Genomic DNA, 27,989 nt, shown 5'->3' with positions numbered 1-27,989 from the left:
CAAAGGCGGGAAAATTAAGAGTTGGTCGGAGGGGCAAATCAATGGAGAAATACTTGGTTTCGCCGGAATCGTCGCCGGGAAATTCTAAAACTACGGTCAGGTAATTCGATCTACTTGTGTTTTTTTTTCCCCTTATCTTCTTTGTTTGTAAAATTGGCGTTTTCTTCTGTTTAATTTACTCAATTTTTATCGAAGGCGGCCATGGAAACGATCTTTAATCGAATTGAACGGACGATTGGAGTCAGCTTATCGACACGAACTCTATACTCTCGTTGCTCATTCCTACTCGGAGGTTTTACTTTATCCTCGAATTTTTGTTGCTTTATCATGAGATTAAACTCTTCGTTAGATTTGACATTTTTGGTGAATTTTGTTTCTTGTGGCTAAGATTGGGAAATTTTCACATCTTTATCATGTGAACGATGAGCCATGTCGAACCCATGTACGATTTTTTTATTTTATTTTTGTTGAAGTAATTAAGTGTTTTAATTAATTTTTGGAGTATTCTGTTTGAGAGCTAAGAGTTTTGTTTATGTCAGATGGTGGAGATCCACCACCAGCATTCCTCGACACCTCCAATGTAAGACTCTCTTGTTGTTACTACGTACATAGCTATCTAGTGAGCTTTGAATTGGTCTGTCGCTTTGACTCGTTTCTAATGTGGTTCCTAGGCGAGGCGTTGCAGGGATTGAGTTTGATAATCAGGTGAGTCCTCCTCAGCAAGATCTTTAGAGTCTTGTTTACCGTGGATGTCCAATTTCATATGATTATTTTCTGTTTTATGTCTGTTTATTCTTGAGAGATAGGATGTCTCGAGTCCTTGAGTGTGTGTGTGTTTTAGCTTTCAGTTTTCATATCCTTCGGATTTTCTTGTTACCATGTCTTAGGTTACAAGTGTTGTTTCCAGGGTATATACATAGTGTCAGTTACAGAATCAGGATGCTTGACGGTGCATGACTTTGAAACTCTATATTGCCAGAGTAAGGTTGGCCCAGGTAAAGCTTTGAACTCTGCTCATTTTGTTTATTATTAACGTACATGTGTCTCTTTATTTGAAAAAGCTTTGCTTCTGAGCTGGAATGAATTCCATGGTTTTAGTTCAAGCATTCACTCCAAATATTCAAATAGATTGCAGCCAAATGCCCAAACCCTCACCCAAGTGTGGCTGGCATTATAATTTTGAACTTTGTATCTATATGAGTAAGGTTTATAATATATTTTCATCGTCATGATGGTGATGGTGATGTTGCTGGATAATACCTTTTTATAGTTTGTTTGTTCGTTCATGGTATGCTTCTGATACAAGTTTTTGTACCTTTGTTCATTACAGTTTTTGAATGAGTAATTTACTGAGTCGTCAATAATAGGTTCTGCGGAAGATGAAACTAAGCATGTTGTGCATTCGTCTTTTCGTCTGGGTTTCGATGTCGCTAGATGGAATCCTTCAAACCAAAATGAGGTATGTGCTCAATACTCTATAGTCAATACAAAATGAGGTATCTGACATTTTAACTCTTTCTTAACACTTCATTTGAAAAACATTTTTGTATATTGAGCAATTACAATTCCTATAGGTAGCTTGCACATCAAGGAAACATGATAAAGTGCTTATCTTTGATATCAGTTACATGTCTCCCAAACCAACTGAGGTATGATTTACAACAACATATGACTTTGAGATCACATGGATATTAGTTATATGGTTTTTCGACAACTGTTTCTGGTTCCAACCAATATGATGACCGCATCGTCATCACTTAGGTTGTCTTCTTGTAAGCTCAGTTTATGTTTTATAGTATATTTGAAACAAGAACACAGATGTATCGCCGTAGGCATAACAAGTTTTCCTTTCCAACATGGTTCAAAAAATGCAGCGGATATACCAATAATGTATTGTAAGAAATGCCAGACAATTTTTTATTGAAATGACACGGTCACTGAGATGGCCATAGTAAGACTTCTCATTAAGTTTTAATCTGCGCTACTTAGGCTAGCCTTGCTAAATATTCATATCATTCCACCCACATTTCAATTTTCGTTTTAATTGTGATTCAGGAATTGCAAACTAGACAGAAGCTCTCGATTATTGGCCGCAAAATTCTTAGAGGTTTATCTGATGTTGCCATTAGTACTGATGACGATTCAAGGTTTGTATCTCCCTGGGATGGAAACAAAATTATAGCTTCTTTTGTACCTACTTTCTTCAGCAAATTTTCTGCATTTGCTCTTTATGCAGAATATTTTCTCCAGATACACTTGGTATGGTTCATGTGTGGGATAGAAGAGCAGGCGTGTCACCATGCATTGAACTTTCAACAAACAGATATGATTCAATCAAGAGTATTCAGATATATGTGGATAATCAGGTAATCATTAATTAAGATATCCCCAAGCCAGTAAAGTTCTTCTGATCATGGAAGTTGCAGTAAGACTATGGTTTCAAATTCAGTTAGGCCTCAAAGTTTTAGACTGAGTTTCTTCATCTACCATGTAGACTATTTTTGGAGCTGGTAAAGAAGGAATCATTCATATATGGGACCTTCGTGGCGGAAGAAACTCTTCTGCCTTTCAGAGCCGCAAAGATGTAAGTCTTACAAGGGCCAGGCTGGAATTGGCTATGGCAAGTATATTTTATCTGTAACATCTACATGAATTTACGTTCATTCTCGTGTTCTCTGGCTCTGCAAAACATGTATTTTTGATCACGTTTTGACATTGGTAATGTTCAGATGAGCCACTTGCCTTTAGCATCTCTACATCTTGCACCAATGCTGCAGAAGATTCCATCTCTTAAGGTAAGTTCTGTCTTTTGTTTTGCATCTCACTTGTGCCATCTTTCAAGCAACCTTGGTCTGCCTCTTTGGTTTTTACTAATGAGAATTTGTAATGTGGGAGTCATGTTACCCTCGAAACTTCCAGCAGTTGATCGCGCTGAAATTGGCAAGCATTAGAAATAGTTTGAACCTCAAATTGAAATCCTTTACAGGCACAGTCAGAAATCGTTCCCAAGGAAATTCATTCCATTGATGTAAACCCATCATCTCCTCATCAACTTGCATTTCACCTTGACGATGGTTGGTAAGTCATACCTTTAATAACAGCTCATTTCATTTTGGAAATACGATTGAATTCATGTTTTGTTTCGTTGATTTATATCATTTATCATTTTTCCTTTGGTGGATATCTCTAGTGCAGGTCCGGTGTTCTTGACATATATAAATCTGAAGTTACTCATGTACATTGCCCTCCTCCAGCTTGGTTGTAAGTAAACTCAAGAACTTCAAGCTTAATTTGTAACAAGATGCATTTAAATTGATCAACAATTGGGAAAAAAGGAGCTTTAAGAGTATTGGATTTTGGTTCTTTAGGGATGGTTCCAACAGTTCAGCTGACTTAATATTGCGGAAACCATCATGGCTGCCAACATCATCTGTAAGCCCTGCGCTTTGTAACAATCATAAGTGAAGATTTTCTGATCTTAGTTGGCTTATTCTATACAAAGTTATATGATTCATATTGCAGATTTATGTGGTTGGGTCCATGAGCGAGAAAGGGATTCATGTTCTTGATTTTCATCCAAGCTCCAGGTCTCCTTGTCACGTTGACTACGAGTAAGGATTTCTTGAAAACTCCTGATATATAATCTTATGCTCTCTCTAAAGTTCATGGCTACACTCCTGATATTGCTAATATATTGTTGCAGTGAGGATTCACAGAGAAATGAGAAGAGAGAGAAGTGTAATCACAGTAACAAGTTTGTTTCATTGTCTGAAACTGTCACAGGTTGTGCTGCACATCCTCTCAACGGTATGATCATAGCTGGAACTCAGGTATTCAAATTTGCTTTAATTATCTTCCAAGTAATTTTAGTCTTGATGACCATGATTTGGCATTCTGCATCATACTAAGACAAAAGTGTCAAATAATAAAGATAAGTCACAATCTGAATGGAAATGGTGATTCTGCAGAATTCGTCTTTGCTGCTGATCGCGCAGAGGCATTGCTCATCTACATCAGAGAAACTGTAGAAGGTGAATTGTAACATCTACGAGCTTGACTGAGCTTAGGCTGTTGTAACATAGAAACCATCCACGAGATTATGTATGAATAATATAAGTTTTGGTTAAAAATGGGTGTTTCAAAAAGAGTATACTCATCATCACATTGAAAATGCTCCTGAATGATAAGATTCTTGTTGTTTTATCATTGTTTTATTATATTTATTTTGCAAAATTTATGTCCAAAAAACAGTACGGATCAAAACAACTAACAGTGATGTTGCCGAGTTAGTGTAAAGCAATAAGTAGAATTCACATTATTATTGTAGTAGATTTATTTATTATGATGGGAAGAAGCTTGTAATGTTGGAATCATCATGTTACCCCCGAAAACTTCCAGCACTTAGATGTTCCAAAAAGAGTATACTCATCACATTTGAAAATGCTCTTGAATGGCATAGCTTTGCACTCCATACCATAAGAAAACATGATGATAGAGTAACAAGAGAGGTTGGTCAAATAAAATATTACTGGTTCAGACAGAACCTTGATTTGAAACTCGGTGGTTGTTTGTGTGGTTTTGATATAAGCAAAAATTGCCCCAACTCCTTTCTAACTTATTCCTTTCTTTGAAGGCTGTTCCTGATCCCAAGCCCGAGTTAGAATATAAGGAGGCGGATTTGAGCAAGTTTCTTGCCATGAATAGGTATTGTCGCCAATCTTTTTATTCTGTCTTTCTCAATGCCTTGTATGATCACATTCGGAAACTAATTAAGACCTCTCATTTGGTACCAGCGCTAGACATAGACAGGGGATGGAGGATCTTGAAAAGGTATAGCAGCCTGCTCGTACCTTAATTTCCATCTTGCACACTCTCCTCTCCCTTTTGAGAACCTGCATGCATATAATATGATTGGTTTGTTTTGGTGTTTCAGTCATCTCGGGAATTTACTGAAGCAGTTCAAAAATCAGTGAGACAGAGGATCATATACTTCGTACCTTTTATCGTCGTGTCATCTTTTGCTGTAGCCGCCTTAATTAATTACGAGCTTGACTACATAGATGCCAAACGTGCTCGGAAGCTCTCCGAACAGAAGCGGTAACTTCTCAATCTTGTCTCTTATTGTTCAATTTTTGCTATAACATGTTCTCATTGAACTGAATTGTTTGTCACTGCTCATTATATTACAACTATATGCTGCTGTAGTTTTGTGTGTGTGTGTGTGTGTGTCGTAAATGCTCTAGATCAGCCAACTATTTCATTATTAAGTGTATGGTCAATTCGCATGGATGTGAGCTTTTGTGTCCTAACTAGGGAGTTCATTACTTACCCCTCTCTGCTTCCTCTTTTTCAGACGTGCTCAGGAGCTCTCCGAACAAAAGCGGTAACTTCTCATTTTTTTTTTTTTTTGCCTGAAAATCTCTTATTCTTTAGTTTTTACTAGAACATGTTCTCATTGAATTTGCATTGTTTATCCATTGCTCATTTTCTAACAACTATGCTCAATTGCCATGGATGTGAAATGAGCTTGTGTGTCCTTATCCTAGGGATTTCATAACTTACCCGGCCCCCTCCTATGTTTCTCCAGGCGTTCAGAGCTCCAGCCACACGAGACTGCATAATTTTGGGGAGTTGAATGTTTTTGTCCCTTTGTCTCTCTTTGAATTCTCGTCTTTCTTTTGAACTTTGTGATCGTCCTCTGCCATTTGTAAAGCATATCCGTTTTCTTATTATTGGGTTACACAAGTTGTTAGACTGTTGTTGAGAGCAAGAAGGAGGAAAACAGAGTAAGAGACCTTGTCCCTTCTCTTTTATGGAAGATAAAGAACAAAACTGAACAAAACTGAAACATTTATTTATCTGAAACTTGTTATGTATATATCAAGACTAAAATTGGTTTATTTATAAAACAAATAGACAACACAAACGAAACAAGGTGCAACTGAAACGTTGCAACTCTGGAAACTCAATTATCGACCAACACAAGTCAATTATTACTATTATTCATCCCAAAAATTATTATTTTTATGATTATATTTGACTGTGTTTGGTTAATTTCGATGGATGAGGACCTTGAGGTGAGCTTGTGTTTCGTAACTAGAGAATTCATTACTTACTCCCTCCTCTGTTTCCTCGTTCAGACTCTCCAGATCAAGCTAAAATACCAGTTGAGCTCTCTAGCCACACGACACTACTTAAGGCTCTATGCCTTGTAAGAATTATGTGATTCTAACCATTCGGAAACTAAGACCTCTCATTTCATTTGGAACAGGGCCTCTTTTGAAAAGTGGCAGATCGATTTCGAAGAGGTATTATAGCAGCTCGTACCTTAATTTACTCTGAAATTTCCATCTTCCTTGAGAAACTGCATGCATGTTAATATGTGTTTATTTTGGTTTGGTGTTTCAGTCAACCAAGGCTCTTGCTGCTGCAGTTGTAACTTCTAGAAGACAGTTTGGTAAACGCGTCGTACCTACGATCATGGCGTTGGCAGTTGCTATAGCTGCCTGGTTAACTCACGAGCTTGAGTACCTAGATGCCAAACGTGCGGAGAGGTTCTCCAAACAAAATCAGTAACTTCCCTTTTTCTTTTTCTTTTTTTTTTGCCTGAAAAATCTGGTCCCTTATTGTTCAATTTTAACATGTTCTCCATTGAATTGAGTTGTTTATCCACTGAATATTTTCTTACAATTATATGCTCCTCTGCTGTGGACAATTCCCATCTTGTGTGTCTTAACTAAGGATTTCATTAACTTACCCCCTCCTCTCTTTCCAGGGGTTCAGAGCTCTCACACGAGACTGCATGATTATGGGGAGTTGAGTAATTCTCTCTCTTTGAATCCTCTTGTTTCTTTTGGACTTGTGATCGTCCTCTGCCATTTGTAAAGCATATTCATATTCTTTACTCTCTTTTTTTGGGTAGTATTCTTTATTATTGGTTACAAGTTAATTATGATTATTATTACTTTTCAGGCACTTGGTTTAGTAGGTGCCAAATTATGATTAATCGCAAAATTATGATCTCTGGATATCCTTAGGCATGATGAGAGTCGATCTTTTGGCTTGCATGCCACACAAATTTGTGTCCTTAAACATTCCCAAAACACAACAATAATGATTTATATAGAAAGCTTACCTGTAAAGTTTTCTATATATGATTTTATATATATTTTGTTCTAGTAACATCATCTTCAAGAATCTAGAAAACTATGGATAACATTTTGAGACTGTTGAAAGAAATATGTTTAGAAACCACAAACCTTATATAAATGGTAACAAAGAAGTGTAGGAAGAAACAAATGCCCCGGTTCATTCTCGCAAGAAAAGGCAAAAAGGCTATAAGGCATTACATGCTTTAACGCATGTGGATGGTTTTTCAAAACACTTTATTAGGTTAGGCTATTTGTATATATATATATATATATATATTGGTTTGGTGGGTTTGGTTTTGAAAGTTAAGCACAATTACTTAACAATTATTTTCTCATCATTAAATTATTAAAACAGTGTAATCCTTTTTCTTAGCTTATTGACTTCTTCTCTTGCTGACGTAAACAACTCGACTTTACGACATTAACTATATAACGACCTGTCCGATATACGGGTTTAAAGTTTTGTAAATTAAATTAAATTTAACACAAATATATTAAAATTTGTTGTACGTTATTTATAAATTTTCTTTTTGTTATATAATACACTGATTTATATCTATTTACAAATTTTTTATCTATATTACCATTAAAAGTATGTTTTTTTACACCTAGATATATTGTAAGTTATAAATATATTCTTTACCACCACCTAGAAAATATTTATATGAACACATTAAGCCAACTATTATATGTCTCTTTACTTTTACTTTTGCATAGTTTCTTTAATCACTAAAATTGTTGGCTCAAAAAACATTTCAAATAAAAAATATTTTACATAGTACATATTACAGTCGAACCTCTATAAATTAGTACTCTTTAAATTAATACATACTATAAATTAATAAACTTTTCCGGTCCCGAGTTGGACCGTTGTAAAAAATAACACATTTCGATAAATTAATAAGATAATTATATTTTTTGAAAATCCTATGTAAAAATATGGTCCCATCAATATCATAAATTAATAATCAAATATTATTAACATATATAAATATATATATAAGAAAATCTAGTGAAATATGACTCTATTGTTGTTTGCATATTCTTGAATTTAATTCTTATTGGAGCTCATTTCTAATATTTTTTATTGTTGTCTTCTCAAACCGCATCTAAAAATTGTGGAAAGTCCTAAATGCAAAAATTGTTTCTTTACATGTAATTGGTTCTAAAATTACCGCAATATATTCTTCGACTTCATCATTACCATGAATGATACTAGTAGCAATTTCTCCTAAACTCTAAACTTCTAACATTTATCGTTTTTATCTAAACTCTAAATTAAAAATTAAAAAATTAAAAATATGAATTAAAAAGATTCTTTAAAAATATGAATGATAACAAAAGTATCTTATTTTGTAATATAAAATTTTAAAAATCTCTTCATAAATAAATAAAATAATAATTTACGATAAATTAAAACCGCTATAAATTAATAAAATTTTATGGTCCCGACCTTATTAATTTATAGAGATTTTACTGTATACTAATTAATAATGTATCATCACAATAGTGTATGACCAACCATGGAGAGAATCTCGGCTCTGCCCTCCTCTTTTATGGAGAGAACCTTGCGTCCAACCTCCTCTACCATGGAGAGAACATTAGCTCCGTCTTTCTCCCATAGGGAGATAACCTTGCGTACAGTCTCCTCCACCTTCCTCACTTGAGGAGATAATCTTGCGTCCAACCTCTTCCACCATAGAGAGAAATCGGCTCTGCCCTTCTCTTGTGTGGAGAGAACATGTTCACTTCTTTTAGTTATCTCAAAGTGGTTTGCTCCGACAACCAATGAAACTAAAGACCTTTTTCTAACGTCACAAAATCTTTTGATAGTAACGAATGTTAAATTTCCCAATGTATTCATGGAAGTGTCTTTGACACACCATGATGCAGCCTCTGTCTCTGAGCTCCTATGTAAAAACGATTTATGTTTTTCCAATCTATATATATTTGTTTGTTGTAACCTTGTGTTGATTAGCCTATTTTATCCAACCATTAGATTGATGAGCTTCTACTCTTTATTTCTCTTTAGGATTGAATGAACGGGTAACAATTATATTTGCATAAAAAAAAAAAATCTATGACCAACCAATCAAGGTTGAGAAATTAGAAGATAATTAATTTGACATAATTAAAGAAATAACATAAATTATAAGCACGATAACATATGAATCTCAAATAATTCAAAGATGAAAATATAAATTAAATAAAACAATATAAACCTACTACAATAAATTTTAAAATACAGTGTTAGATAAAGAAGACGCATATATTAATTTTCCTTTTTTCTTGGGTCAACATATTAATCTTACCTATTCCAAACTGACAAAAGAGAAAGTACGAGAAAATTTTGGTTTAAAAAAATAAGGAAAATTTACTTTTCCATTAAAACAGTTTTACCAATAGAACAAAGTTGAAAACAATATTTTTGAATAAACTATTTTGTTAGATGAAAAATATGAGACGATCTATGTTTATATAGAAGTGAATATTTATATTTTTTAGAATTAATTATTTATGGTATATTTTCCTTAATCCTTTTTCTATTTTTTTGTAGAATTAATTATTTGAAATTAAAAAATAGTTAATAATGTTATAATTTCAAATTTTATGAATTATATATATATATATCTAATCTCCTTATAATTATTTAAAAAAACTGTTTAATTTTTGTAATTTTGTTTAAAACAAATTTATTTTTGTTTTATGTCGTAATCTTTAAATCTCTTATTAAATATTAACTTTTACACATGTCAAAATCTCATCTTGATAATTTCAAACTTTTCAAAATCTTGGTAATGACTAACTTTCAAAACCCAACTTTATATTCAAAATCCAACTTTATATAATAAGATTATAGAATATTAAAGGCAAATCATAAATTGAGCACATAGCTCTTTAGCGACGACACGTTAGCTTTTCTTCAAGAATGCTTCTCTTTTAATATACAAGGGATGGAAGACAACTCTTGAGAGATGATCAGTCCCACACGGAATTCTATCTTCTACTAAACAAAAAAAATGTTTTATCATAAAGTCATCCTAGTTTTTTTAACTAGGGTGAATTTGCTCACCAAAATAAAAAAACTAATGAAGAATATAACTAACTATTTGAAAAAAGAACAATACTTAGGTTCACCCGAACTTCTTCATTCACCCCCTTATAAAATAAAGAAATAAAATTTGTATACATTATTACAAAATTAAAAACTTAAACCGCCCTTTTATAAACCCAAACCGATATATAATTTCATTATAATTGTAAAATCTAAACCCTAACCATTTCATTTGTAAACCCAAACCGACATATAATTTCATTCTAATTGTAAAAATCTAAACTCTAAACTCTAACCATCTCATTTGTAAACCCAAACCGACATATAATTTTGATCTAGTTGTAAAATCTAAATCCTAACCATCTTATTTGTAAACCCAAACCAACATATAATTTCGCTATAATTGTAAAATCTAAACTCTTACCACCTCATTTGTAAAACCAAACCAACATATAATTTTGTTTTAATTGTAAAATCTAAACCCTAACCACTTCATTTGTAAACCCAAACCGACATATAATTTTGTTTTCATTGTAAAACCTAAACTCTAATCACCATATTTGTAAACTCAAACCGACACAAAATTTTGTAATTTTAAAAATCTAAACCAAGCCAATATTTAACTTTCTTTAATTAAAAGTATACAGAATTTGTTTCCTTAATTTGTTTTGCTTTTTAATTTAATTTTAATTTATTTAAAAAAAAATATTAGATAGAAGATTCTGATTGGTTGAAAGAAAAGGGGGTGAACATAAGTATTTTTCTTGAAAAAAAAAGAAAATTAGGAGTGGGGGTAGACAAAATTATCATTTTAGGGTTGATAAGTGATGGTTGATGGTGGTGATGGTTGCCGGAGGAATGGCCGGCGGAGGTGGCCGCCGGAAAAGTTCGTCGGAGGTGACTGGAGGAGATGGCCAGCAGAGGTGGTCGCCGGAGGTGGTCGCCGAAGAAGGTCGCCGGAGATAGTTGCCAGAAATAGTTGCCGAAGATGGTGGCCAGAAGTGGTGGTGGTGGTTGTGATGGTAGGGGGTGGTGGTGTTTGGGGTGGTGGAAGTGGTAAGAGTAAAATATATAATTAATATATAAAATATTGAGTATATAAGGTTTATATGGTTAGTATGGTTAGTGGGTGAGTTATAATTTTTTTTTTAGTTATAGAGTGCAATTCCTCTTTTAATTAAGGTGTGGCCTATTTGTTTTCTAATTTACCCTTAAATGGGTGTTCCAAAAAGAGTATACTCATCATCACAATTGAAAATGCTCTTGAATGATAAGATTTTTGTTTTGTACACTAGGTATTATTATTGTTTTATATTTATTTTGCTAATTCATTTCGAAAAACAGTAAGAATCAAGAATACAAATTGGAAATCAGGAAAAAAAAAGTATTCTTTAGCTAAGAACATTATTAGTGATTTAAAGTGAAAATTATAAAGATTCAAATCCAAACATAAAACATGTTATTTCAAATCCATGTATTTTAATTTTTATAATCAATAAGGATTTTCAAATATTATATGGATTTATAAATTAATAAACCAATAAGATTACTTCAATAAGGAAACCACGGAAAAACTTTCCACATTTGTAAAGACGGTAACCACCGGCTGTAGTTACTCCAATTGCAGATACTAAAACATTCTGAATCGAATTTGCTAGAATCGTGTTTGAGCTATCTGGGCTGATATGCCCGAATTGTCTTAAAATTATAGGAATAGTCAAAAAAATAAAATAGCTGATTTTTATAAAAGAAAAAAATACAAGTTAAACGAAAAGATAATTTACCTTTTCCAAAAGGGATTTGGTTACACGCAACTTCGATGCAATCTCATAAATCATTGGAAGAAGGATCGAGAAAGGTGAGTATGAGGCTGTGATAAATAAAAGTCAGCTATTTTGACTGTTTATATAACTGCAAGACATTTCATACATGGGAGTTCAAAATTATCAAACTAAGTTTGAATTCGGCCGATTTTATGTGGGTGCCCTCTCTAGAAACCTTTATGAATGCTTTTGGTAATCATTCTTCTTGTTTATAGGAGAGAATATGGGAAAAAAACATTAATTTTCAAATTTGGAACAAAAAATTTCAAAATGTCATTTAAATCTTAAAGTTTGGTTTGACATTATAATAAAATAGTCATTTCAATAGTCATTATGGTGAGATTATCTTTGTCTTTTCCGTTGAGTTGGCTATTTTAGGCATGTCTTTAAATTTTTTCATTAACAAAGACAATGATCACATTAACTTTCCGTTAACAAGATAAAGTTAGATAATACTTGTAATTGATAGTTAGTCCTAAAAGTTAAGGTGGCACAGTGGCGGAAGTCCTTAGCAATTACTAACATGAGGAACAGGGATCGAATCGCTTTTAAGCATCTTTCGTTTTCTTCTCTCTAATTGCATAAACGACGTCGTTTTAAAAAAAGAATTAAAAAGAAAAACAATCACAACATGGAGTCGAACCCGAGATCACATGAACCGAAGAGAAGTTAGAAACGATAAACCTATCATGTAATCGTTTGGTTTTTAAACCATCACCATCCTAAATAAAAAAAAACGATAAACCTTATATAAATGATGACAAATGCCCGGGTTCATTCTCGCAAGATAAGGCATTACATGCTTTAACGCATGTGGAGGGTTTTTTAAAACACTTTATTAGGTTAGGCTATTTGTACTTTATATATATGGGTTTGGTTTTGAAAGTTAAGCACAATTACTTACTTAACAATGATTTTCTCATCATAAAAATTATTTAAAAAGTTCTTAGCTTCTTGGCTGATGTAAACAACTCGACTTTACAACGTTATTGCAAAACAACTCTTAAGAAATGATCAGTCCCACAAGAAATTCTATCTTCTACCAAACAAAAAATGATTTTGTCAGAAAGTCATCCTAGCTTTTTTTTTTAAACTAAGGCATGGCCTATCTTTTTTTTCTAGTTTACCCATTCTTCTAGCTAGGATATGACCTACTACTAATATTATCAAATTGATGTTGACTTAACTGGTTGCTATAGATTTTGTAACAATGAGGTGATCCTTGATGTATTTTCCAATGAACAATGTGTTATTTTTGAAAGACATTTTTAATCATTTATCCTTTTTGAAATCCCTTCCCTAAACTTAATTTTAGAATATGACTTTTCTTTTGTCAACAAAACTATAATTCTTCTAAGTACACAGAATTTGAAATTCTTATTTTCAATATTTAGCATTGTTTTTTGTTTCTGTATAATGATTTTAATGCTTACTTGTACATATTTATCATAAATAGATTTTATTCCTAAGTTTATATTTTCCTACTTTCTTAGTTTAAATATATAAAGTTTATCATAAATATAATTTTCTTTTTTTAAAAAAAGGAACCAACAGTATATATTATTACTAATAGAGTTCCAGTAAGAACAAAGCAGATTCTCTTGCATATATATATTTTTGAAATAGTAGAGGTTTGGATGGAAATAAATCTAGTAATCTATATATCCCAACAAAAATGTTAAACCATTCATCCCAAAAAATACAACAAATTAAAACTTATAGGAAATAATTGTCTCAGATAAACATTTTGATTTGCAATTAATAACAACCATAAAACAGTGGAGATATGTTTTCATAGTGGTGGATTAAATAAGGAACAATCATATGGAAAAAGTGTTGTAAAATAAAGAAGAAAATGAAAAGAAATAATAAAAGAAGAAGGGGGGCATTATCGTAAACATAAAAAAATGGGTCTGTGGTCTGCCCTTCACATGCGTTCTTTCTATCAGTCCTTTTAAGAGAAGGGAGACAGAACATTCTTTGGATTTTCTCTCTTTCTCTCTCTCTCTCTTCTTCACACACACAGAGACATCATCCTCATCACACCCTTCCTTGTCCTAGCACAATCGCATTCACTATCTCTTCTCTCTCTCTCTTTTGTGTCACATCCCTCTCATCCCTTCTAATCTTGTTCTTGTTCTTGTTCTACTATGGCATCTTCTGAAACAAGAATGAACAAGGTAAGAGAGAAAGAAGAGGCCATAGCAAATGGAGTGAAGGTGAGAGCACTTCAAGCGAGTCTAATGCACAAGTCAAGCCCATCCTCTAATAATTACAGTCTCAGAAACCCTTCTTCCTCTTCTGCTGCTGCTTCACCAGCTTCTCGTCCTCTCCCTACTAACCTCTCTGCTCATGATTACCCTGTTTTCACTCCTGTAACTCTCTCTCTCTCTCTTTTCTCTTCTTAATATCATTATTCTTGGTAGTTCCCATCATGTCGTTGTCCACTTTATTCTTGTGTGTCTAACTTGATTGATTTTTCGACATTATGTATGGGAATTTGGGTTTTGTTCAAAAGCTTTTGGAGTTTTTAAAAAACATAATTTAAAAAAAAAAAAAATTCATCGAACCCGAGATTTATTTGGTTAAACCCGGTTCAGAGCTCGTTAATTATTGCATTATTTCTGTCTCCAATTTAGATTACACTATCTTTCCTAAATTTTTGTATCATGTCGTTGCTTGTTCTGGATCTTTCTTCACAAGCGGTTTATTGTTTCGAATCAAATATACATTATATAATTTGGTTAGGCCCCTTTAATAATTTAACAACTGTTTAAGTGTTAAAAGTATAAAAGACAAAACAGAAAAGACCTGAATTTGGTAGAACCACTGTGTTTTTGTTTTTAGCTGACACACTGTTGTGAAATTTGGACAAAAGTTACTGTGCTTTTTCACCTCTCTGCTAACTTTTTTTTGGTCTATTGGTGTCGTTGAAACAGAGCTATGAGGATGAGCCTGTGTCTGCATTTCATCACAAGAATCTCACTTTATCTGAGACATGGGATGAAGATGGAGATGAAGATCAAGACGTGAGACATACTTATCTCTCTGATTCTTATAAAACCTCTACTTCAAGAAAGACTGTAGTGCCTCATCAAGATTCTCATCACCATGTTTACACTATGTCGGACGCTCTCAGATCCCCACCGTTACATTTGTATACTTCAGGTAGAAGCAACTGCGGCTCGGTTGACTTTAGGTCGGTCTCTTCTTGCAATGATTACAACAAACAGAGAGGTTTTGACACCAAGAGCTTGAAGAACTCTAATCTTGTTGTGCCCTTGACGGATTCACACTCGGCTGTTGTTTCTTCTCAGCCAAGGAACCGTGGAGGAAGAGTGATGTCTTGGTTATTCCCAAAGTTGAAGAAGAAGCAAAAGAGTAACTCGATCTTTAATTCCCCTAGTAGAACTGAGAAATCAGAGGAAGTTTCTGAGGTGTTGAAGGATTCTGGTTTGGGTGTTGAGAAGTTGAAGAGAGAATTGATAGAAGCAACCAGAAGTAGAGACGCTGCGTTAACACAAGTCTCAGAGATGAAGTCATCACTGGGAGAGTTAAGTGAGAAGCTTCAGTACTTGGAAAGTTACTGTGACAATTTAAAGAAAGCTTTGAGAGAAGCAACAGAAGTAGTGTCACAGGAGAATAATGTTGCAAGAAGCTCAGGGAAGAAGAACTCAGAGATGCCAGTGAGTGAAGAAGTGATGGTTGAAGGTTTCTTGCAGATTGTATCGGAAGCAAGATTGTCAATAAAGCAATTCTTGAAAACATTAGTTTTAGAGATCGACGAAGAAGACTCGACTCTAATTGGTAACATCAACACTCTCCTTCAACCCCACAACTTAACATTCACCTCTAAGTACTCCAAAATCATTCAGTACCACTTAGAAGCGATCATAAGCCAATCAGTGTACCAAGACTTCGAGAACTGCGTTTTCCAGAAGAACGGTAAGCCGAAATTGCTTGATCCTGAACAAGATCGACAAGTGAATTTTGCGTCCTTTGCTTCCTTGAGAAACTTGAGCTGGAACGAGGTATTGAAAAAGGGTACAAAATACTACAGCGAGGAGTTCAGTAGATTCTGCGATGAGAAGATGAGTTTGATCATTACAACATTGAATTGGACAAGACCTTGGTCTGAACAAATGCTTCAAGCATTCTTTGTGGCTTCAAAATGTGTATGGTTGCTTCATTTGCTTGCCTTCTCGTTTAATCCAGCTTTAGGGATCTTGAGAGTTGAAGAGAACAGAGAGTTTGAATCAAGTTTTATGGAAGACATGGGTGCAGATAGGCAAAGATCAGCGTCGTCCCGTGGACCGGCACGGGTTAAGGTTATGGTGATGCCAGGGTTTTATGTTCAAGATAGGGTTTTGAGATGTAAGGTTCTTTGCAGGTACAAGTCATTGGGCTAAAGTCTGAAGATAATCTAGTCTAATCACAGTTGATTAGTTCTTAATTAATTTTTCTCATTGTTCACCTCTAGTGTTTCTTCTACCTTAGGCTTCACTAGTACTTTTATATTTGTCTTTGTTAAGAATTACTAGTGACCGAGTACGTGGGGGGTTAATTTTAAAAGTTGAATTTGTTATCATGTTTGCATTATATTACATATGTTTATAAATATATTTTTTTAATAATGTTATTAAATTCATATTCAGAATTTGTATCAGTTAAGTAAAGAAAACTACGTGAAAAAAAAACAAATATAGAAACAGAAAGGTGGTATGACTATTTCGGGACAGAAAACTTATTTCGAAATGTTTTTCTATCTCGTAATCGTAGTTTTAATACCCATTTGAGATTGTATATTTTATTTCAACAAATAAAAGAAATACGTAAAAGATATGGCTGGGCAAAAAACCCATACTTGAATACCCAATTCGAAACCTGACACGAAATATCCGATTCGGGTTGGGTTCGGGTATATACCTAAATAATTCTATTAGATTTTATAATGTTAAACCCATGAGTTTGGGTTTGGGTTAGAGTAATATCCATTATCCAAACGGATACTCATAAAACCCTAAAATATAGAATTATCTACAATATTAATAATATTAGCACTAATATAATTCAATTATCCAAAATTATAATTATAATTTTAAATATATCAATTAGTTTTATACCTAAATACCTAAAATAATTAAAATATCCAAAAAATATTTGTTACATATGTCAAAATTTAGTTTAAATTATTTCAATTTTACTAATTTTAAGGATTTTTTGGTACGGGTTCTAAAATTTGTAATACAAACCAACACGAACCCGGTAGTATTCAAACCAAACTCAAACCGAAACTCTAAAATCACCCAATAGATTCTATTTTCCTAAACCGGTTTATCTGAACCGAACGGTAAATAACCAAACCCGAACAGATTATCCATATACCCAGGCCTAGTAAAAGAGATATTGTGATTTGAACTTATGAGAATTGCCCAAAATATCATTACCTTTTATAATTCAAACATATATTAGTTTAGTTTTCGATTTGTTTTTAGTTCGTGTTAGACAAAAAATAATTGGATTTGTTTTTGTTATAGATAAAAACATTAAAAAGAAAAAAATATAGTAACGAAAATGTGGTTATATGTAAATATGTAAGCGATTCAAACCCACGCGTACTAAATGGAGTAGAAGTGAAGAATTCTAAGTTTGGCTAAACAAACATTTACTTTCATATTGTGTAGTATTATGTTTGATATATGTCACAAACGAAAAAAAAAACTAACAAAGATAGTAAAGGAGAAATCGTTCTTTCTTTTTTATTGGCATCAGCCTCTATGAACCGGCTGCATCTTAGACCTCGGTGGCGATAAATTTGTGTGCATCCGAAGCGGCCTCATTAGTTTTGTCGTTGGTCTTTGGTGTCACTTGTATGGTTTCCAACCATTATCTTAATCTGCAACAATTTCAAACCCAAAAGATTGTCACTAAAAGTATGTTAGAATAACAAAACTCATGTTAAAATAACAAAACTCACATTTAGTACCATCCTTATGTTGATGTTAACACCTCTGTTGTTCAACACCAAAAGAAGAAACAAATTCTTGAATTAAAAAAGAAAGATAATGGTTTACATAAAAATTGATGCATGGTAAGAAGAAAGAATTGAGTAATTAACTTACTCTTCTCTGTTGCGAGTCCATCACTCCATTCTTCTTCAAGATCTCAAAAGATTGTTACCATAGTTGTGACTGCTAAATACAGAAAGGTAGATCATACATATTACACGTAAAAAAAAAGAAAAACAGATCTAAATACATATCATATGACATGATTAAGTTATAATAAGGAATGTTTTACCAAATGATTTAGCAATCAGTTCTAATCTCGAATGATAATGATGGATGACTTATAAACTAAACACAAAGAAGAAAAACTAATTAAAACCACAGTAGTAATGAAGAAAAACTAATTATGCTGTTGGTTCGTAAGATATTGCATAAGTGTAAATTAATTAACCTATAGAAGCTGTAATCAATTGTCTTATTCACTTCAAGATTTATGTTAATTACCTGTAAACAAACAACATAAAAATATATAACGTTAGTAAGTTATTATACGAAAGATACAATTGATTATAAAATCTATCTTATATAGAGACTTACAGTTTCATCATCAAGAACAATTTAAAAAGGGTTCTCCTAACTGTGTAGTGTATTATTTCTGATGTATTGAAATGTTTGACGACTTTACTGCTGGTGCTTCATATTTTATATTAAATCTCTATTAAGAGTATTTTCTGGTTCTTGAGAAATTGGGATCTGATAGTATTTGGTGACAGAGACATAGGCTGAAAGGGTCATGAAATGTGGGGACAACAAGTATTATTAGATTGATTGGGAAGAAAGGCCCATCACTTTTTTTTTCTTTCTTTTCCATCGTTGTATATGTGGCCTAAAACAAACCTATATTAGAGGATCTTCTTTATTCTATAGAACGATGTCCATAACCATTTTGACCGGCATCTAGCTATTGGTACATAAAAAAGCTTAATTCAATGAGTGGCTAACTTTTTCTAGACAGAAAATAATAATATCAAAAAACTACATGCCTAAATTTTTTGATACAATGAATATACTCTTTATAAAGTAGATAAATTCAACGAATGCATATGTCTACATTTGTAAAAATTCATCACGGTTTTCACAATATGGACGAACGAGGACAAAAAAAAAAAATAGAGAGAACAACAAGAAAAGCCAACGGCACAAACCACTATTTCAGGGAAAAAAGAAAAAAAGTGGTTTTACCAAATCCCCCTTCCCTAAAAAAGTGTCTTTCAAAGGAATAAATGTAGTCAGTCAATCTTGTTACTCTTTTTTAAGTATTTTCTTGTCAGAGCAAAAACACATTTTCTCTTGTCTGAATCTGAAACGTTATCGATACGGCAATAGTATCAAACCCCCAAATCTCAAATTTTTCCTCAGCAATGGCGGACGCTAAACCAAGAAATCTGAGAATCGTGATGTTCCCTTTCATGGGTCAAGGCCATATCATCCCTTTTGTAGCTTTAGCACTTCGTTTAGAGGAGATGATGAAGAAGAAGAACAGAGCAGCCAAAACCATCATCTCTCTCGTCAACACTCCTTTGAACATCCCCAAGATACGCTCCAGTCTTCCGCATGATTCTTCCATAAGTCTCATCGAGTTACCTTTCAACAGCTCTGACCACGGCCTCCCTCACGACGGTGAGAATTTCGATGCTCTTCCTTACTCTCTCGTCATCAGCCTTCTTGAAGCTTCTAGGTCGCTTCGTGAGCCCTTTAGAGACTTGATCACGAAGATCTTGAAGGAAGAAGATGATGGCCAGAGCTCGGTTGTGGTGATAGGTGATTTCTTCTTGGGTTGGATCGGTAAGGTTTGTAAAGAGATTGGTGTTGCTTCAGTGATCTTTAGTGCCGCTGGTGCTTTTGGGTTAGGTTGTTATAGATCCATATGGTTAAACTTGCCTCACAAAGAAACCAAACAAGATCAGTTTCTCTTAGGTGATTTCCCTGAAGCAGGGGAGATTGAGAAAACTCAGTTGAACTCTTTCATGTTAGAAGCGGACGGAAGCGATGATTGGTCTGTTTTCATGAAGAAGAATATACCAGGATGGTCTGATTTCGATGGATTCGTGTTCAACACGGTTGCGGAGATCGACCAGATCGGCTTATCCTACTTCCGTAGAATAACTGGTGTTCCGGTTTGGTCGGTGGGGCCGGTTTTGCATTCTCGGGACAAAAAGGCGGGGTCAAGGTCGACAGAGGAAGCTGTGAAGGCATGGCTTGACTCAAAACCGGGCAATTCAGTTGTCTACGTATGTTTTGGTTCAATGAACTCGATTTCTCAAACGCATATGTTAGAACTGGCTATGGCATTAGAGAGAAGCGAGAAGAACTTCATATGGGTCGTGAGGCCACCGATAGGTGTGGAAGTGAAGAGTGAGTTTGATGTGGACGAGTATCTACCGGAAGGATTTGAGGAAAGAGTGACAAGATCAAGAAGAGGATTGATTGTGAAGAGATGGGCACCACAAGTTGATATATTGTCACACAAGGCAACATGTGTGTTTTTGAGTCATTGCGGATGGAACTCGATACTCGAATCGCTTAGCCACGGTGTGCCATTGCTCGGATGGCCCATGGCAGCCGAGCAATTCTTCAATTCGATATTTATGGAGAAACATATTGGGGTGTCGGTTGAGGTGGCCCGTGGGAAGAGATGTGATATCAAATGTGATGAGATTGTTTCTAAGATCAAATTGGTGATGGAGGAGACTGACGTAGGGGGAGAGATTAGGAGAAAGGGTAAAGAGGTGAAGGAACTAGTAAGGAGAGCAATGGAAGATGGAGTTAGTGGATCATCTGTCATTGCTTTGGAAGAGTTTCTTGGTCAAGCAATCGCCAAGAAAGAGAAGAATTAAGACATTAGATGGTTTATATAAACATCTTACATATTGGGAAATTGAATAAACATGACCGGTAGTTATACCATACAAGTGTTGTGATAGAGGAGCTAATCTTTTGATAAAACACTCTTCTTTCTTTTTGATAATTCAAGGTGATGTTTACAAAGCTCATAGAGAGATGAGATCCATACCATTTTCGATTATAAAACTCTTCGTCTTTTTTAAAAAAGAATATATCAAAATATTAGTGTAAGGGGATGATCTTTGTTTCTTTATTGAGCTGTAATTGCTACGTGTTTCCCCTATCAGCAATTTTTTTTCCAAGGAAATCTCGGTCAAACGGTGTCGTTTCGGAAAAGTATCTCTACCTTTGTGCTATGCTAAGAAGACATTTGTAAGAAGATTATAGTCAAAATAATTAGAAAACTTATTAGCATAGAAAATAATTGCAAAATTATAGTCTAAATAATAAAATAAATAGTCAAATAAAACAAAATAATATATTCGATAGAATATACGTTAGTTCCTTTTAAAAAAAAAATCTAATTTACACAGTAGGATAAACATTAGAAAGATGTACCCGTATCTTTCTGTTGTTCGCTAGATCTGCAAATTAGTTTCTCGTAATTAGTACATAATCCAATTTGACGATTTCACTTGTTACATATCTCTCTGCGAATTTTAGTCAAACTTATCCCAAATTCCCAATACAAGTAGCACTAGGAGATAATTTTAAAAAGAAGTTGCCGTGTTAATTAGATTCCACATTATAACACCAACACATTTGACTTGTTAAAAAATAATTATTTGCCTATCTACCTATGAGACGCCAAAAGAATTATTGCTCTCTCTATATATATATAGTTAAAACTTTTTTTCCAAAAGAATTAAACTTCATCAATCTCTCTTTTCCGATCCCGAAGATGAGACGTTCATGGCCGACACGCCTCATATTCCTGATGGTTCTCACGGTCGTCATCGCCATGATTGCAGTAGCTTATGGTTATTCCTCTGTCTCATCATCAAATCATAAGTTCCCTCATTACAAATACAAAGCTCCAAGTCCTCCCACTACATATTCTCCTTACCGTTATTTCTCGCCGCCTCCTGTTATAGATTCAGATTCTGCAGCTTATGATCGATGATCGCAAGACGCAGTACGTGAATTGTTCTGAGTTTTATTTTATTTTTATATGTTCACTATTCTTTTCATTTATATTTTGTTTTATTTTTGATTTTTTGATGTAACGTTTGAAACTAATGGCCTGTAATAGTCTCTTTCTTTAGAACAATAAAGAACTTTGTTAAGGTTCACGTACGGTGACTTTGTAAACAATTAGATTTGGATTGGAATTTTGAATCATCTTAGCATAGTTTAAGATATCGTCCGTTAATTTAGTAAGTTACTCATTCATTTTGGCTTTATTGAATGTATAGCTTGTAAATCGTTGTGCTTTAACCGCAGCAACAAAAAGAAAAAGAAAAAGGTGTAATCGTTGTTTGGATATATGAATGGAAGGAATTTCATTAAACTAGTGGTGCCCCATTTACCAAAAAAAAAAAAAAAAACCTTAGTGGTGCCCTACTACATTTTAGCTTTGGTACTTTTCGTTGAAAGAAATTGCAGTACAAAATTGAAGTATTATTACCCAATTGACTTTTTCCTTTGTTTTGACTTAGGTATTTGATATATAGCCGTCGTGGCCGACGCGGTTTAGCTGTAGGTTTGTTCGTAGGTGATGATGAGAAGGCAAAATTTTTGTTTTATTTTGACGTCCTTCATTTTATTATTTTAGAATTTTTTACGAAACAGAATATAACACCGCTTCAAAGCAAATACAATAAAAAGGTCAGATACAGCTTAAGAAATGCCAAAAATTTTAGTAGCTGTAAATAGCTAATCATTGTATGAAATTATTAACACTTCTTCTATGACTTTTGGTTGCACCGAATATTTCACCTTTTTTTCTTGGGTGCAACTCTGATCAACAAGCGTACGAGACAACAACTACTTGGCGATATTGAATGTCCTTATTTGCTGGTAATGTAAGATTTGGAACTGTCCGATTGTGAAATAACTGAAAGAGCAACAAGTCCATTTCCTCTGTGTTTCTTCAAAGACAATGTAATCAGAAAACAAGTGTAACCAAAAGTTTCATGTAATGCAATAATGCATAATGATTAACCAATTAGATTTTGTCACCAAAAAGATAGACCCTGAAGTGAGTAATACTTTAATTATCTATTTTTTGTATTTGTTTTTTTTTCTTCCAAAAAATATAGATATATTAGACATATGTAAAAAAATTATAGGTTAAGATACATCACCCTGTAAAGTAAGATTCAAGTTTAAGCTAATGCTTTGATTCAATGGTAGTTTGTTAATTTCCTTTATTTGGGGCTCTGTTCTCATGGGTGATAATTGCTTTACTAATTAGTAACCACTTTGTCTTCATTTAAGACAATGATATATTGCATATTTGCATATATGCATAATCATTCGAATAAATAAACTTGAGGCTTCCGTTATCACTATTAGCAGGATTCAATACACATATGATGACCCTACACGTCTACAGTTGTTAACCTCACACTACTGTATCGTTACTTTTAAATGCGATTAATTTATGTATTTAGACTTTAGAGTTACACTAACGGTTTCTAGTTAGATTTAGCTGACGTGTCTTCAAGAGCATAGAGTTAAATTCATAAATTTCAAGAGTAAAACTCCATATAAAGCTTAGTTGTGAAATTAATTACTAAAAAGTATTTATAAACTATAAATTAAAATTTTATTCAATTTTATTTTCTTCTATCGCAAACTTATATTCAAAATTAAATATTTTTTGTACATTGCGATTCCTTCATCCAAATTTCAATCTAGTGACTTGAGTACAAAATAACAATTTGATCTATGAATCGCAAAAAAACAAACTTAAATTAATTTTTACGGTTTGGTTACAAATAATTCTTGTTTTGCCAACTTTGCAGAGTTTTTTGGCTTTGCTTGGGCTATATTACGAAAGAGAATTGTAAAGAGTAGAGGATGAGTTTCATAGATTTTGATAAATTGTGAGTTTAAAATGCAATAAGAAGGTTGAAATATCATGAACAAAATGGTTAGATGAGAGCTTGGATGAAAAGTGATCACCTTTTTGGGGTGGTGAATAGCGGAACGTGGTGCTTATAGCCCTTGATTCTGAACTTTCGATCAATGAAATCTTGCATTTGGGTGTTTTAATGTTTCCCCTAAAAGCTAGCTAAGACCTTTGGCCTTCTACATTAGGAATGATCATGTTCAAGATTCAATATTCTAACTTCCTTTGTACTTTATCGATGGATGTTTTGTTTATGATTGTATAAAAGGTTTTGTTTTTGCGGATGGGTGGGCTAAAGATATTAATATACTAGTATCATATGATATGAGTGTAAATCGAGAAGTTAAAAAAATCATGACACACGTTTATATTTATAAAAAAAAAGAATATAAAATATATGGATATAAAGGAGTATAATATTTTCTTCATTACAATAATTTGATTTCTTCAAGCATACGTGTTGGTGCGCGAGAGGTGGTTGTGTGAAGCCGAAGCAAAACTTCTTGCTCGTTAAGCCTCATATAACGCAAAAAAGTGTTATGACACACGTCGATTTATTATTAATACAATATCTACGTCCACAATTTATTTAATACAACAACATTCGCTTACCTTGAAAATGAAGACATCTTTGAATAGAAATGGACATGCCCATGAATATATATATATATATATATATATATTGATATATAATATCATATATTGATGTTATAATCCATATATATATACACACGTAAGGTTAACGAATTGGACATGTCTCTGTAATGTATACCTTGTAAATGAAGAAACTAGCTAATAGAAATGAGTTATATATTCCAAAAGAAATAAAAAGAACAAGTGAAGAGCACTTCTCCTTTTTGTCTATGATGTTAGGCATTTCGGGTCTTTTTCAAAACCGTTTTCGTCCATGACCGATCAACTAACGTTTCTTCATATGGTCAAATTAGTTATATACAAACATACATTTGTTGTTGGTGTATTTTATTTACCTTATACAATATATATGCCGACTAACAAATGTGTTGATTAATTTGAAAAAAGAGCCAGGGTTTCGGATGTTATTATGTTTTAGAACAAAGCAACACACCATATATTATATTACAGTATATATAAAATAATAGTATAATTAAGGAATAGAGATTAAAAAGGAGGAAGTGCAAATGGTTTTTTCTTACCAGAATTGTAAGCAAACCATACAACCATCCCTTTCATCATCATCATCATTCTCCCTTCATCAAGTCTTCTATCTTTTCTCTCTCTATTATAAAACAAACTTCACTCGTTCACATCAATGGAGCCTTGAGAAAGACAAACAAATCAAAGAGAAACAATTAACTCAACCAAAAAAAAAAAATGAGGAAACCAGAGGTAGCCATTGCAGCAGCCACTACTCATCAAGTAAAGAAGATGAAGAAAGGACTTTGGTCTCCGGAGGAAGACTCAAAGCTGATGCAATACATGCTAAGCAATGGGCAAGGATGTTGGAGCGATGTCGCGAAAAACGCAGGCCTTCAAAGATGTGGCAAAAGCTGCCGTCTTCGTTGGATCAACTATCTTCGTCCTGACCTCAAGCGTGGAGCTTTCTCTCCTCAAGAAGAGGATCTCATCATTCGCTTTCATTCCATCCTCGGCAACAGGTTTGCATTTTTACCATTATTTTGGTTTGGACATTATAATAACTTTTTTATCACCAAAAAAAAAAACAAAATAAGCTAACTAGTGGATAAGTATGTTTTGGCAAACTAGCAATTTTCTGGTGAGTCTTGTATTTAAAATTGTCTAGCTTCATTTGTTTTCGGTTAATGGGTACAAACTACAAAGTAAAAAGCATAAAAAGCCAGTCAACTGGTTTAAAACAAAAGTCCACCTTAAAACGACCAAAATGTCGAATTAAATCATGAGTTATGTTTAAATATATACTTTTATTTAAGTTTTTTCTACCAGTTAAATAAGAAGGGAGCTTTCTATTTTGGATCAAGTTTAATTTAAACAATCTCTATTTTAGGATATACTCTCGTGTGTATGCAAAAGATGAAAAGAAGGATTTAGATCATTTCACACTATATATGCTTGTTATATGTATATATGTGGTTTTAATTTTTGTTTTTGTTTTTGGGGGTTTTTTAAGCATGGGGTTTAAGTTGATATTACATTAATTCAGTGGATATAATACTACTGAAGATACATTAACATCGTAAAATGTACAATCAAACTTACGTGGAAGGATAAAGTTTGGTTGAGTTTTCATTGGCACGATAAGTAACTGTTTAAATTTAAAGGGCAGAATGATTGTTTATGAAGAAAATTTGACCTGAAGAAAAGATGAAATATAATAATAATAGTAAGAATAGAAAATAGACGCACAAAACCAAATTAGGTATGAGTACATTCACATGTAATTATGTGAGTGGTCAAAGTTCGTTGATCGTGGGTATTAAGACTTAGAGTGCGTCTTATGATCTAATCTAACAACAAACACTTGTTTTCGTGAAAGCGGCTTTTGTCTCTCTGTACCACTTTTTCTTCTCTTCCTTAGGGTTTTACTTCAGCTTTCATCTTTGTAATTATATAATTATATAACTTCTCTTTCCTGTCATTTCATCACAAACATATATACTTTAGTATTTTATACGCAGGACATGTTTCCTTTTTTTATGATATACTATTTTCTCCGTTTTAATTCAAAATGTAAATACATTATATTTTTAGTCAATTTTGTTAATAATTAAAATCATAGCATAACAATTTCGTTTGATCAACTAAAAAAATTGTATTGCCTTGTTTTCGCGTATATATAAAACTCGACGATTAAGGCAGTTTCTAATTCCCATGCAAACCATGCACTACATATGTGACATCAGCTCATTACTCTACTCTTTCTTCTTTGATCTCATAGGTGGTCTCAGATTGCAGCACGATTGCCTGGTCGGACTGACAACGAGATCAAGAATTTTTGGAACTCAACAATAAAGAAAAGGCTAAAGAAGATGTCGGATACATCCAATCTCATCAACAACTCATCTTCATCGCCCAACACAACAAGCGACTCCTCTTCTAATTCGACCTCCTCTTTGGAGCTTAAAGACATTATAGGAAGCTTCATGACCTTACAAGAACAAGGATTCATCAACCCTTCCTTGACTCAGATACCAACCAACAATCCATTCCCCGCGCCAAACATGATCAGCCACCCGTGCAATGATGATTTTACCCCATACCTAGATGGTATCTATGGTGTAAACACAGGGGTACAAGGGGAACTTTACTTTCCACCGTTGGAATGTGAAGAAGGTGATTGGTACAATACAAATATTAACAACAACCACTTAGACGAGTTGAACACTAATGGATCTGGAAACGCACCTGAGAGTATGATCAGACCAGTGGAAGAATTATGGGACCTTGACCAGTTGATGATGAACACTGAGGTTCCTTCGTTTTACTTCAACTTCAAACAAAGCATATGAAATTTTTACGTCATCTTATTCTTTTTTTCTTCTGTTGCGGATTTATACTCAAGAGTCAGCATGCACACTCACACACACATAAATGCAAATATATATATACATTGTTATATTGATAGATGAAAAAAGTTAGAGAGTATACTGTAATAATCTTTTCGTACTAGGGCTTTGACGTGCCATGTGTAATGATTAGTCAATGTAAAACTATATATACCCGATCCTTAATAAAAGAAGAAATAATAAACACTTACATTCATTTAATATGGGCAAACATATGTCTATAGAGTTTTGTATGGTTTCCATCTAATCTAAAGGCCGCTTAAGTGGTTGGTTACTCTTAGTAGATACTCCTATCTCTAAGATCTAATTCCGAGCGAAACCATCTCGGCCCATCTTGGACAGTGTAAGGTTGGACACTAGTTAAATAGTAACATATTCTAAATTAGTAGAACATTTTTGTATGAGTGGAAAGGTATAGTTTTGTTTTGTTGATCTAAAAAAAAAAAAA

The 27,989-nt window shown here is 33.5% G+C and overlaps 5 protein-coding genes and 1 long non-coding RNA gene across 7 annotated transcripts in view; all 6 read left to right on the top strand.

Annotated features, from left to right (window-relative positions):
• On the top strand, window positions 14-4,171 carry LOC104705531. Its single transcript, XM_010421549.2, has 18 exons — window positions 14-100; window positions 196-292; window positions 389-442; window positions 540-580; window positions 672-705; window positions 908-995; window positions 1,368-1,459; window positions 1,575-1,649; window positions 2,056-2,147; window positions 2,237-2,366; window positions 2,495-2,584; window positions 2,730-2,795; window positions 2,987-3,078; window positions 3,196-3,261; window positions 3,369-3,432; window positions 3,523-3,611; window positions 3,704-3,830; window positions 3,969-4,171. Exons 1-18 carry the CDS (start codon window positions 42-44, stop codon window positions 4,026-4,028), a joined length of 1,416 nt encoding a protein of 471 aa, XP_010419851.1. The 5' UTR covers window positions 14-41; the 3' UTR covers window positions 4,029-4,171.
• LOC104705530 lies at window positions 6,010-7,085 on the top strand. Its single transcript, XR_002033139.1, has 3 exons — window positions 6,010-6,308; window positions 6,409-6,572; window positions 6,776-7,085. It is a non-coding gene; the product is annotated as an uncharacterized LOC104705530 (long non-coding RNA).
• On the top strand, window positions 13,986-16,617 carry LOC104705529 (IRK-interacting protein). Its single transcript, XM_010421547.2, has 2 exons — window positions 13,986-14,404; window positions 14,969-16,617. Exons 1-2 carry the CDS (start codon window positions 14,180-14,182, stop codon window positions 16,436-16,438), a joined length of 1,695 nt encoding a protein of 564 aa, XP_010419849.1. The 5' UTR covers window positions 13,986-14,179; the 3' UTR covers window positions 16,439-16,617.
• Window positions 19,155-21,096, top strand: LOC104705528 (UDP-glycosyltransferase 92A1). The gene has a single exon (XM_010421546.2). It carries the CDS (start codon window positions 19,459-19,461, stop codon window positions 20,932-20,934), a length of 1,476 nt encoding a protein of 491 aa, XP_010419848.1. The 5' UTR covers window positions 19,155-19,458; the 3' UTR covers window positions 20,935-21,096.
• LOC104705527 lies at window positions 21,714-22,778 on the top strand. The gene is made up of 2 exons (XM_019229084.1): window positions 21,714-22,076; window positions 22,600-22,778. Exon 1 carries the CDS (start codon window positions 21,741-21,743, stop codon window positions 22,062-22,064), a length of 324 nt encoding a protein of 107 aa, XP_019084629.1. The 5' UTR covers window positions 21,714-21,740; the 3' UTR covers window positions 22,065-22,076; window positions 22,600-22,778.
• The window catches only part of LOC104705526 (transcription factor MYB46), a 3,719-nt gene continuing 1,037 nt past the window's right edge, over window positions 25,308-27,989 (top strand). The window contains exons 1-2 of one of the 2 annotated variants that reach the window (XM_010421544.2): window positions 25,308-25,654; window positions 26,914-27,308. In XM_010421544.2, coding sequence (XP_010419846.1) covers window positions 25,371-25,654; window positions 26,914-27,308 — 679 coding nt within the window. In that variant the 5' untranslated portion in view covers window positions 25,308-25,370. Of the gene's footprint in view, window positions 25,655-26,913; window positions 27,594-27,989 lie in introns of those variants that run through there. The other variant, XM_010421543.1, reaches the window with a different exon arrangement.

Source organism: Camelina sativa, chromosome 8 (genome assembly GCF_000633955.1).
Source record: "Camelina sativa cultivar DH55 chromosome 8, Cs, whole genome shotgun sequence".
In the NCBI taxonomy this organism is placed as follows: Eukaryota; Viridiplantae; Streptophyta; class Magnoliopsida; order Brassicales; family Brassicaceae; genus Camelina; species Camelina sativa.
Note: the sequence above shows the minus strand (reverse complement) of the source record. Positions and strands in the feature narration are given on the sequence as shown.